Below are 12,539 nucleotides of genomic sequence, written 5' to 3'. Positions count from 1 at the left end.
GGTACCTTGTAAGTTTAATGCTCTGGTAGTTAATCATAAGTAGATGGACATGATCATAGGAATTCCTCTTCCTTACTTGAATCCTTACGATATCTGGTGGGTGTGAAAAGACATAGTTTAGGACTTACACAGGATTGAACAATACTTTGAACTCTACTGACTTACCAAATCCACGTGGTCTGTCATGGTATTTCATTCAGATTTCTTGGTCACCTGCTTGCTTTTTTTTTTTTTTTTTTTAAAGCCTCTATGTTGATTTGGCCCCTCAGGGGTTGAGTCCTTGGGAACTTTGGGAGCTGAATTTCTTGGCAGGGTATTGACATTGCCATACTCTGCCCTGGTGACTGTGTCTATAATGTGGTACCTTCCTAGGTGCTTTTGTGGACAGAGGTCATCAACAGTGGGGCTGGAGTCACAAGGATGAATATGTGTGAAATATCCCTTGGAGACCCAACAAACACTTAGCAGTTGGACTTATTGCTGGAATTGTAGTCTTTTGATATGTAGCTGGGGAAGAGTCAGGGAAATTGGTTATCTGTTTCTCTGAGCCCACCTTCCCTGCAAAGACTCAGGAATACCATGCAAACCTGGGTAAACAGAGAGGGAGAATGATACTGTGGAAAGTAAAGTCCAGAAAGAAAGTAAAAACTTGAGTTTCACCATTAGTTAGTTTAGTTTATATATTAATCTGTGATGGTTCCCATAACAAAATACCACAGCCTGGGTGGCTTAAACAATAGGAATTTATTTCTCATAATTCTGGAGGCTGAGAAGTCCAAGATCAATATGCCAGGTGATTTAGTTCGGTGATGAGTGCCCTGGCTTACAGATGGAAGCCTTCTCGTTGTGTCTTCACGTGGTGGAGAGAAAGAGGAAACAAGGTCTCTGGTGTTTCTTCTTATAGGGGCACCAATGCCATCATGAGGGCCCTACACTCGTGACCTCATCTAAACCTAATTATCTCCCAAAGCCCCATCTCCAGGTTCTATCATAGTGGGGGTTCGGATTTCAGTCCATAGATTTTGGGGGACACAATTCAGTCCATAACTGACAAAACAGTAGTTTTAGGTCACTAAAAGCTAAAGGATGAGGATGGTAAAACCCAAAATGACTGATTGGAATTTTATGTCTTTCTAGTAGAGATACTTGAAATATTGAAATACTATTAATAATATAATTAATATAATTAGAATAATTAATAAAGACTTGACAGATGAAAAAGTCTGGAATTTCATAGATAAAATAAATTTATTTGACTTCTAAGACCATCACTGAGACTACTTCTTTGGAAATGGCTTAGCACCATTTAAAAGAACACATATTAACACTGACAGGGAGCTTGTTTTAATTTTTTCAACTCACTGTGTTGGCAGAAATTATAAAGGAGCAAGATAAAATAAGTTGGGGAATGTAAGGGCTATCACCTTTTTGTTCTAAAGAATTTTGAATACCTTATAGATATGACTCAGATCCTGATAACATTTTTATAATGTAAACTCTAGGTAAATTATTTTTCTGATTACTTTGGAGAGGAAAGGCTAAGGACACAGTATTTTCCAAAAATGTCTCACCAAACTCTGGTTCTTCTCACCTTTTGCTAGTTGGAATTGAAGTAAGTAAGATAGTTTGGTAGTATTCAGAAATCCAGGCTCCTAACACTGTTGACTTTCTATAGCTGCATAATAATGTCATGGCATATTAAGGATAATTGTCATAATTGACAGCTTTTCATGTGTGTGAGCTTATTAATACATGGATACCTAAGTATTTAAAAAATTATCCATCTTAATGAATGCTATTTGGCTGTTTCAATTCCTTAGCTAATTGAACAGAAAAAGTAACCATCTAATTTACCTGTCTACAGCTTGCCAGCATGTTAAGTCAATAGTCATTTTCTGGATTTATTGAGGTAAAGGTAGGTTAAGTCATGGAGAAAAAAAAAAAAAGGAAGTTTGGATGCATTGTATAGATCACTCCAAGAAAACCCGAATTCTATAAAAATAGGTTGTTTGATGTAGTTAATTTGAAGATGGTAATTTGTGGATGACTAATATGAGCTAGCTCTAGTGTAGCCCATTAAAGTAGACATGTATATATCAGGACTCCTTTGGTTGCAAGTGACAAAAAAATTGTCTTAGATTACTTTAAGCTAAAAGGGAATTGTCATATATGATTGCAAAGTATCTAACTTCAGGCATGGCTGGATCCAGGTGCTTAAATAATGGCACCTGGAACCTGTCTCTGCCTTTGATGTTTACTTTATTCTCATACACACTCTTCCCTTTGAGTTGCAAGATGCCATCTGCACTCAAAGCTTTTATTACCATCTTATTAGCACCTCAGCATAAATTTATTTCTTGGAAGTGCCAACAAAAGTTTGACACTTATATACTCTGATTGGCCTGGATTAGATAAAGTGTCCTCTCAAAAGTTAATTACTGTGGCCAAGATTTGGGATATTCTCATTCTCCAGACCTGGGTCATAGGGAATGATTCATCCTTGTTGGACTTCTAAGCATAAAAATGGTTCTTCTAAGGAAAGTGGGATGCTATTATCAGAAAAAGAGAGTAGGGGTGCTGAATGGGCAAGAGTAACACATAGCTACTCTAATGCATGTGTGTTTTAAAGATTTTTATGTATGTAACTTTATTTAGTGATTTCTTATTTCTTACAGTTATGAATGTGAAATTGAAGTTTGATGATTTTATATATATATTTAAGTATATTTTTAGAGTACTATAATGGTCTAATAATTAGAATTGTGGAAGTTTTAGCAACTGTGGTGTTGATTTATAGACCCTTAACTCAAAATGGAGAGAAATGAATACTTAAAATGTAAATCAACTGGTGATAGCACCTTGACAACTTAAATAAATAGCTATTTATTTTTATTTTTTAAAAAGATTTTATTTGAGACAGGTGAAGAGGGGCAGAGGAGGAGGGAGAGAGAATTTCAAGCAGACTCCCTGCTGAGAACAGAGCCCAATGTGGAGCTCGATATCACAACTCTGAGACCATGACCTGAACTGAAATGAAGAGTTGGACAATTAACTGACTGAGCCACCCTGGGGTCCCAGTTATTTATTTATTTATTTACTTACTTACTTATTTACTTTGGTTTGAGAGCTGAGACTTATCAGATGGTGAATTTTGCCAAGGAGAAAAATACAAAATCTGTAAGTCTTCATTTAACCCACAGAAGGGAATTTGCATGTAAACTTGTCATGCTCAGTATGAGTTGTTCATAATGATCATTATTTCTATTAAAAAGAAATTTTTTTGGTAGCCTGTAGGGTGGCCACAGTGGGATGTTTTCCAGACCAAAAACAAAAAGGCACATTCACAATTTGCCTTTTGGTGGTTAATGAACCAAATGTTCAGTTAACTTACTTTAGGACTATTTCATGTGCCATTATGATTTCTACCTCTCCTGAAATACACTACATTTCCTGTACATGTATAGTACAAATGCTGTACACTTGCTGATTTCTACCTCTCCTGAGATCCAGTATATTTACTGTTCATACAGCTTTTTATTTTTAAATTAGATCATCTTTTTTTTTTTTTTACTTTTAATTTTTTTATTTTTTATAAACATATATTTTTATCCCCAGGGGTACAGGTCTGTGAATCACCAGGTTTACACACTTCACAGCACTCACCAAAGCACATACCCTCCCCAATGTCCATAATCCCACCCCCTTCTCCCAAACCCCCTCCCCCCCAGCAACCCTCAGTTTGTTTTGTGAGATTAAGAGTCACTTATGGTTTTTTAAAGAGTGGTGGCTACAAAAATGGGCTTGGAAATAATACAACTAGTTTGAGGTTTGAGGTCATATCATTTACTGGTTGTGTGATCTTGGGGAAGTCCCTTAATCTCTTAAATACTCAGTTTCTCTGTCTATAATATGAGTAGTACAAGAGGTTGATAATAATAGATATTTCATATTTTTTTGTGAAACAAATGATATAAGTGAAGAGCCCTTAACACAGTGCCTGATACAGTGTAAGCCTTCAAAAATGTTAGTAATTGCATATTGTGTTTTTATTGATTGAATTTTTCCCATTGTCCCTTGAGAACAAGGACCTTATCTTAAAAATATTTTGTGTACTTTTAACAAAGAGCATAGTGTCTCATACACTAAAAACTATTAAGTATTAATTAAGTAATCAAAACGAAAACATAGAACTATACTTCAGGCATTGCTAAGCCTCTGGGAAGGAGAGGAAAGAAGCAAAGAAAGATTTTTTGTGAGAAACTGAGGCAGAATATATATTATGTATTCTTCCACTCATTTCCTTATTCATTCATCCATTCCTTTTTGTCCAACCTCACTGTGTACAAGGTAGGCGCCAAGAGTAGTTTAGGTGAGTGAAGATCCAGGTAGGTTGGCTGGTACAAAGACAAAGTACAGCAGTGTATAACCCACGAAACCGTGGGTGTTAAATGTCTTAATAGGAGTGCAGATTAAATGTTGTGGTCCCTCAGGATAGGAAGAGATTGCATCTACCAGAGGAAAATAGCTTACTGGAAGTGTTCCTTTTTTTCTTTGTGGCTTACTCAATAGGAAATGGTGACTGTCTTCTGATCACTGTGCAGCTAATGCGAAGATGGATTAAGGGGAAGGATGAAATAAGGACAGTTTCCAAAACTTAGATATTTTCCATTTCAGAGTTCTTAATGTAAGCTTCCTTTTGCACATGGTTATGTTTTTGTGTCCTTGACAATGTCCAAGGTTTATTCTTCCTTATCTAATTCATTAATTTAATATTTCAGGTGATGATTAAGTGCATAGTACTGTGTTGGTCTTCAAGGAAAGTACATAGACAGATTCTGTCCTCCAGGAGCTTGGTGGTTAGTTGGAGAGAGGTCACATCACCGTAGGTTAGGTAATAATGCCCAGGCTATAAATTTGGTGGTGCTTAAATGATAATTCAGACAAAGTGCTATAGTTTGAATAAAGAAGAGAGTCATATTTCTGTGAATGGTTAATATAGGTTATTGGAAAAGATTTTTTACCTGGGCCTTGGAAATTGAGTCAGATTTAGAGAGGAGAGAAAAGACTATAGCCGATAGGAAAGATGAAAAAAGATCTGGAAATGAGCAAGCGTATTATCTAGTTTTCCCCTTCCTTTCCCATCCCTTCCGTTTCCTTGTTTCTTTATTGATTGACACCTGGGTTGCTTCTAAGATTAAAAATAATGGTGCCACAGGGCACCTGGGTGGCTCAGTGGGTTAAAGTCTCTGCCTTCGGCTCAGGTCATGATTCCAGGGTCCTGGATCGAGCCCCACATCGGGCTTTCTGCTCTGCTTCCTCCTCTCTCTCTGCCTGCCTCTATGCATACTTGTGCTCTCTGTCAGGTAAATAACTAAAATCCTTAAAAAAATAATGGTGCCAAAGATACTTTTGGGTCCATCTCTTTGTTCAGGATTAATTTCTATAAGTGGAAGTTCTGGATCCAAACCCAGACTATTTTGATTTTTAATTAATATTGCTAACTTACACTTTAAAAAGTTTGTATCAACTAATAAGGCAAAAAATTCTATTTCTCTGGATAACTAATAACTCAAATCTTTGCTAACATGATGGGTAAAACATATTTTAACTTCAATTTTTTTATTTTTTTTTTATTTTTTTTTTAATTTTTTTTTTTTTATTTTTATTTATTTTTTTTTTATTATTATTATTTTTTTTTTAACTTCAATTTTTAAGTTTGTGAAGTTTACTTTCTAACTTAGTAATTTTGGTTTCTGGCATTATCCATTTTCAATTTATTACCTCTTTGAATTTTTTATTTTAACCATATGCTTGTTATTAGATTACTCTTTTTCATAAAGAACAGTCTATTTTTTTTTTTTATTATTGCACCATCCCATGGAATCTCACCAAAGATCAGAACCAGAATTTTTAGAGTTTTAGACCTTCTCTCTTAACCTTCAAAAAGTTAGTTTCCTGACTGCTTCTTTACTATCTATATGGAATGTACTAGAGTTCTCATCTTACTGATTTCCTATCTGAGTGAACAAAACTTTTTTTTTTTTTTTTTCAGAAGATATGCATAGAGTAATTCATAGTCTCCATTTTGACCTAATTTTCTTTTAATGTTTAAGTTCTAGCTCTTCTGTGTATAATTTATTTCTGACCTTTGGATAAGCCTGTCTAGCTCCTATCTGTATAAGCCCTGATTTCAACTCATGATATCAGGGGATTCTCCCACTCTGGTGTTTTGGTAGGTATGTAGGTGATAGGTAGATAAGCAGGTGATTTTCCTTGATTGGTATTCAGACAGTGATAGCAAGAAATGTTTCACAAATGGTATCTGGTATAATCTAGTTAAGATTAATCTTAATTAGAGTCTAGTTAAGATTAAGATTAATTAATAAACACATTGCTTAGAAGTAGTTATGCTTTGATCTAAAGTCAACAAAAGTCTTTTTTTTTTTTTTTTTTCTAACATTAAAATATATAATTGGAGAGCAGGGGGAACAACTTAAATTAAATCAGAAAACACCTTCACATTAATCATTCTTTTTATATACTTCAGATTTCCACTTAATACCTTTTTTCCTCTTGGACACCAGAAGGAACACTTGGGTATTCTGGAAGAAGCTTATATTTCCCCAAATCAGTTTTTGGAAAAAAAATGTGTTATTTTCAAATTCCTGCATGTTCCTTGTCACAAATAGTTTGAGATGGTCTGATTTGTTCATGCCTTCCTTATAAGCAGAACTGCCTCCCACTATCCAAACCATGTCCACTTTCTTTGTTAATTCTGGTTGTTAAATAAGTTTTAAGGCATCACCCAAACTTTTGGCTAGAAAATGAGCACCTTGTAGAGGTTCCTTGAGTTCTCTTCTGAGAACTAATTGAACTCTGTTCTTTAAAAGTCAGTTCTTTTAGGGAAGAGAGTGAGTCTGTCGTCCGACCCATAATCACAAAATTCTATTTACCTTCTGGTCATTCTTGGGAAATACCTGAATTATTTCCTGGATGGGGGTCTGTTCCTGCCTATGCCCGTGTTCTAGGGCAGAGCTTAGCAGATGAACTGTGACAACAGCCGTGAACGCCTCTGAGCTTGCTTGTGACACTGGGGTTCCTGGCTGAGCTTGGTGCAAAATCGAGCAGGCATGTTCTTTGGTCACCAGACATTTCTGGGTTTTTGTGGGAGACAGTTTGGGTGCATAGATTAGGGGTCAAAGTGACATGACAGGCACCCTGAGAGTTGACTGTCTACCCAGGTAGGTGTCATTGGAGAGGGGTCCCTCACACACCATCTCTGATTGGTGGGTAGTGGCTACTCTGAGGTCAAGTTCGGTCTCAGCAGGAATGCACGTGATGTCTGCTATGGCTGCTGCTCGTGGGGAGTGGGTACCACAGCATTCCTGCCACATATTTGCCTTCCTTCTTGTCAGCACTGGGAATTTGGGAGCACTGAGTCTCCCCAGCCATCGCACACTATGACATTGTCACCCTGCAGGTGGACGCTGGTCAGAGATGGCCACACTTAGTAGGGCCCTCTGGGAAATTCTGTAGCTACTCAGGGGGAAAAAAAGCCTAGAGCCCCTTGAAGACCCCCAAAACACATTCTAACCAGAGGGCAGAATAAAAAAAGAAAAAAAAATCAAGGCAGATTAGAGGCATTAACTTGGCTTTGATCTATAGGCCTTCTGTTCTGACAAAGGTGATTGGATTAATTTGACAGTTTTTCTCTCTCTCCCTCATTTCCTGCCTCCCTGTCACCCTTTCTCATTTTTCTCAAGGTTCTCTTTTATGATGAAACTAGGTGAGTTATTACTTACAATCATAATCTATTCATCTGCAATGTAAGTTGTTTTTCTGATGTTTTCCCCCCCAGGTATTAAAGTGAGACTAAAGAGGTTTCATTATTTCCCCCTGTTCTTTTATTGGCTGTTTCCCAGAAAGATACACCTTTATGTTCTCATTACTAAAGCTGCTGAATTCACTAAAGTAACACATGCAGAACTTTTGGCTTTTTCTTTCCTACCTTATGTATTTTCAACATACAGGGGCTCTGAGGGCCAATATCTGTGAGTGCTTTCTTTCTTAAAGGCTAGGCAGGTTTTGCTAGTAAGGGCTGGCAGTTTTTCAACTAATTTAAACCTTGTATTTTAGATATGATAATTGATCATCATCACCCTATTTTTCAGGTGAGGAACTTGAGGCACAGAGAGGTTAATTAACTTGTTTCAGATCACACAGCATGCATATAAGTAGCAGAATTTGAATTCAAACCAAAGTAGTTTGGTTCCAGAGTTCTATATTCTTAATTTCAGTGCAGTGCTGTGTCTTCAATTTAGCTCATTTCCTTTTGATCCAAATTTACAGGGGGAAAAAAAAAAGAATTCCTGATATCCTTCATTAGGGAGACTCCCACTTTGCATGTATTTGTGTTAAGAATCATGTTAGAGGGCGCCTGGGTGGCTCAGTGGGTTAAGCCTCTGCCTTCAGCTCAGGTCATGATCTCAGGGTCCTGGGATTGAGTCCTGCATCGGACTCTCTGCTCATCGGAGAGCCTGCTTCCCCCTCTCTCTCTCTGCCTCCCTCTCTGACTACTTGAGATTTCTCTCTCTGTGTGTCAAATAAATAAATAAAATCTTAAAAAAAAAAAAGAATCATGTTAGAAATTGGGAAGGGTATTTGCTGGTTACAGAGGCTGCCCCTCCCACAGGTCTATATTTACAGTACAGTTGTTGTGGCCTCTTACTTCTAATTCCCAGGGAAGCTTAGGGGAGCAACCGAGGAAAGAAACTTGCTAGAGTTATCAAGCTAGTTTACGACACTTTCCCTTTCTTGATTGGAAAGACGTTGCAAATGTTCTTACACAAAAGTTCTGGAACTTAGGTTTTTTTCCTCCAAGAGATATTAAGAAGTTTCAGTCATTTTTTTCCCCTAATTACAGAAATTAAACATACTGCATCCTATATTAATAGATATTGTTATCTTATTTGAATGTCCTGTGAACACAGAACAGTTTGCAGATATTTTTGTTGGTCTATGTACTAATTTATTCATTCAGCCTATTAATTCTTCACTAACCAAATAACTGGTAAATGTTTGTTGCCTTTTCTAGCAAATATACTTGATAAGAACAAGGATCTTGTTGTCAAGTTTTTTGCTTTATCTTCAGAGCCTGAAACAAAGCCCATTTAGCGCAAAGACAGTACTCAGTAAATATTGTATGGATGAACTGTGAACACTGCAGAACTGGTCGAAAAGTGAAAGGAAGAACATAGAGCCCTAGAAATAAACTGTATAACAGTTAAAAGGTGTACATATAGGCCGTCTTTGCTTTGCATGGGAGGGCAAAGCCGTAAATGTGACTATTCAAACTGAAATTATACACAACAATCCTAATAATCAATGGGAGAAGAGAAAGTATTTTTCTTTGACCTTTAAAAAAATTTTTGCCAAATGATTAAAATCTCTCTTGCTATTAGTGATAAAGGTATAGAGAAATGAAAAAAAAAAAAAAGTAAAACTAATATTTAGTACACCCTAATTTAAAATGTCAGAAATATTGAGATTAAAGTGTTTTATTTCTTTGTAAAGTGTTGTCAGGAGTGGTTTGAATAATGCTTGCCTTCTTCCTGCTGTGCAGCTTTTGAACGGGAGCAAGCATCTTTTCTATGCCCGGATGAATTACGTACTCCTCTCTAAGTTTGGATCAGCTTCTAGCATTTTCTCCTTTGTGCTTTCCATGTCAAGAAATGTCTCTGAGAGTTTCTTAAATGTGAAATGCTTTTTTCCCCTCCACCTTCACCTTCTTTTCTTCCTCTTCTTTCTCCCCTTCTTCTCGGTCGTCGTGGTCATCTTCTTTTGTGGGTAACAAATGTGCAGTGGCCGATCACTGACAGACGTTGGAAGAACCATTATGATCAGTCACTGATCGTGAAGCATGTCTGTTATTTACATTGTAATTAACGTCAGAAGAGCTCGCAGTGAAGCTCGCACTTTAGCTCGCACTTTATGCAGTTACCCACAGTTCATATACTATGCTCACTGAAATTTAAATTGTATTGTTGGGGGACTTGTGTTCTTTAACTAAATAACAGTAACTGAAATTCACACATCTTGGAACCCTGCATAGTGAGGGTTTCCCACGACTCCAGACTTAATTTTATGGATATATGTGTGTTTTTTTCTTTACTAAGATGGGATTACTTTATTCATATGATTTTGCAACTTTATTTTTCCTTTGGCATTGTATATATGTCAGAAATGATAATCTCAACTTCATGTTTTATAACTACATGCTGATTTACTGAATAGTTGTGGTGTAGTATATTTAGCCAGTCCTCCTTTTTAGATATTTAGTCGTCTTCTCTTTTTTCTCAGTGATAAGCAGTGTTGCAGTAGGCACCTCCATCTTTGAAGTAACAGCTATTATTTCTTTGAAATGAATGTCTTTCTAGTGGTAAGATTACTGGCTCACAGGATATATACACTTTTAAAACATTTCCATATCCTTCTAAATTTCCCTTCAGAGACAGGTTCCCATTTAGGCTTCTCTTGGTGACGTAAATTAAGAGGTACTAGCGCATGTGTCTTAAATCTCTGGCAACATTGGGATTATAATTTTTTTACATATTTTCTATTTTCCTAGGTAAAAGTTGTATTTTATTTTAATAATTAATTTTGATTACTAGTTAAGTTGAATATTTTTCACGTGTTTGTTTGTAGTATCTTTTGATCTGTAGAATTTCATATTGTCCCGTATTATAGCAGCGTTCAGATGATAGGAATATTCTTGTTTTTAAAATAATTGTTTAAAGATTATTTATTTATTTACTTGACAGAGAGAGAGAGAGAGAGAGAGAGAGAGAGTGAGAGAGCAGGAACACATGCGGGGGAGTGGGAGAGGGAGAAACAGGCTTCCCTGCTGAACAGGGAGCCTGATGTGGAGCTGGATCCCAGGACCCTGGATCACGACCTGAGCCAAAGGCAGATGCTTAACAACTGAGCTACTCAGGTGCCCCAGGAATATTCTTGTTTTATTGGGTCATTTGAGTACACATGTTTTTACAATTTGTGTGTATTTTTGTGTATGTGTGTATACATACATACAAATATACACACACATACACACATAAATCTGTGTACCTGGACTATATTCACATGTCAATACCATTTCCGGTTTTGCCCAGGGATTATAGAGAGTATCTGTGGCCTTAGTTTTGTAATATGATCATCAGTTTCCAGATGCTTTCCTTTTCTTCAACAACAACAACAACAACAACAACAACAACAACAAAGAAGAGGAAGGGGAAAATAACCCACAACCGGAGGGAAGTTCTAGTTAATTTTTCATTCCATGATTTTCAGGAGATAGGGTCAAAAGGAGCTAGTAGGGCATTCAATTACGTGCTTGAGTGTGTCAGAAAAAATATTTTTCCTCAGGTGTACAATATTTTACTTGGGCTTGTTTTTCAAGGGCATTGACGTGTGACTAAACACGTTTGGGTACTGCCCTTATGTCAGGAAGAGGCCCCTCTTGTTAAATATTCCTTCATCAACTTTGCCCTTAGCCAGCCACAGGCCACGAGGCTCCTAGAGGACGCGAGCGTCAGGCATTGGACGGAGGGACGGCGGGTGGGCGGCGAGGGCCTGGGGGAGCTCGGGATTGGGGTCTCTGCGGCCCTCCCACTGCGGCCGAGCCGGGGGGTGGCGCGGGCTGGTTTCTGTCTCATAACTGGGGATGGGCCCTCAGGGCGGAGGGAGGGCAGGGCATTGGGCTGGACGTCCGCTCCTCTGAGGGCTGAAGGCTCTTTGCCCCGCGCCACCCAGACCTGGAGGCCCGTCGCCGAGCGCCGGGGCCACGCGACAGCCGGTGTGGGCCTGAAGGAACGGGCCTGGAGTGGGTTCGCGCGGCGGCGGGCGACCAGGGAGGCTCAGCCGGGAGGATGTCGGCCGAGAGCGCGGCGGGGAAGGCCGGCGGCCTCGGGGACGGCGCTCGAAGCCTCACGTGCCTCAGGGTGCTGCAGCCGGTGTCTCACCGCAGTATTTTCGCTTCTGCAGTCTCCCCGGCCGCCGAGCGCATCCGGTTCATCCTGGGCGAGGAGGATGACAGCCCGGCGCCCCCTCAGCTCTTCACCGAACTCGACGAGCTGCTGGCCGTGGACGGGCAGGAGATGGAGTGGAAGGAGACGGCCAGGTGAGGCGCGGCGGGCGCGGCTCCCCGGGGAGCGAGGCGGGCCGGGAGCGCCCGTGGGAGCGCCCGTGGGAGCGCCTTGCCCTCAGCGCCGGGGCTTCGAGGGTCTGAGGAGCATCGTGTTGGCTGGGGAAGGAGTTGAGGATTCCTCTTCTCTGTTGTGTGCCTATGGCTGCAGGACACCCTTTGTTTCCCTCCTGGAGCGGGGTCGAGGCTGACCCACGTTGTTACAGCTTTACCCTTCATGAAGCATTAGAAGTAACTCGATGCCGAGGCTATGGAGTAGTAGAAGGTCTCGAAGAGATGAACAGGATCGCCTGGAAATAGGTGTCTGCAGCCGCCCCCCGCCGAGGGGTCTTGTGGAATC

At 39.3% G+C, this 12,539-nt stretch overlaps 1 protein-coding gene across 8 annotated transcripts in view; it reads left to right on the top strand.

The window, feature by feature from the left end:
• The window catches only part of SLC4A4 (solute carrier family 4 member 4), a 462,487-nt gene that overhangs the window by 210,836 nt on the left and 239,112 nt on the right, over positions 1-12,539 (top strand). For all 8 annotated transcript variants that reach the window (XM_082726304.1, XM_082726303.1, XM_082726305.1 and 5 more), the window contains one exon: positions 12,040-12,175. In XM_082726304.1, coding sequence (XP_082582430.1) covers positions 12,040-12,175 — 136 coding nt within the window. The remainder of the gene's footprint in view (positions 1-12,039; positions 12,176-12,539) is intronic.

Source organism: Mustela nivalis (genome assembly GCF_964662115.1).
Source record: "Mustela nivalis genome assembly, chromosome: 4".
NCBI classification, from domain to species: domain Eukaryota; kingdom Metazoa; phylum Chordata; class Mammalia; order Carnivora; family Mustelidae; genus Mustela; species Mustela nivalis.
This window is presented reverse-complemented; position numbering and strand designations above follow the sequence as displayed.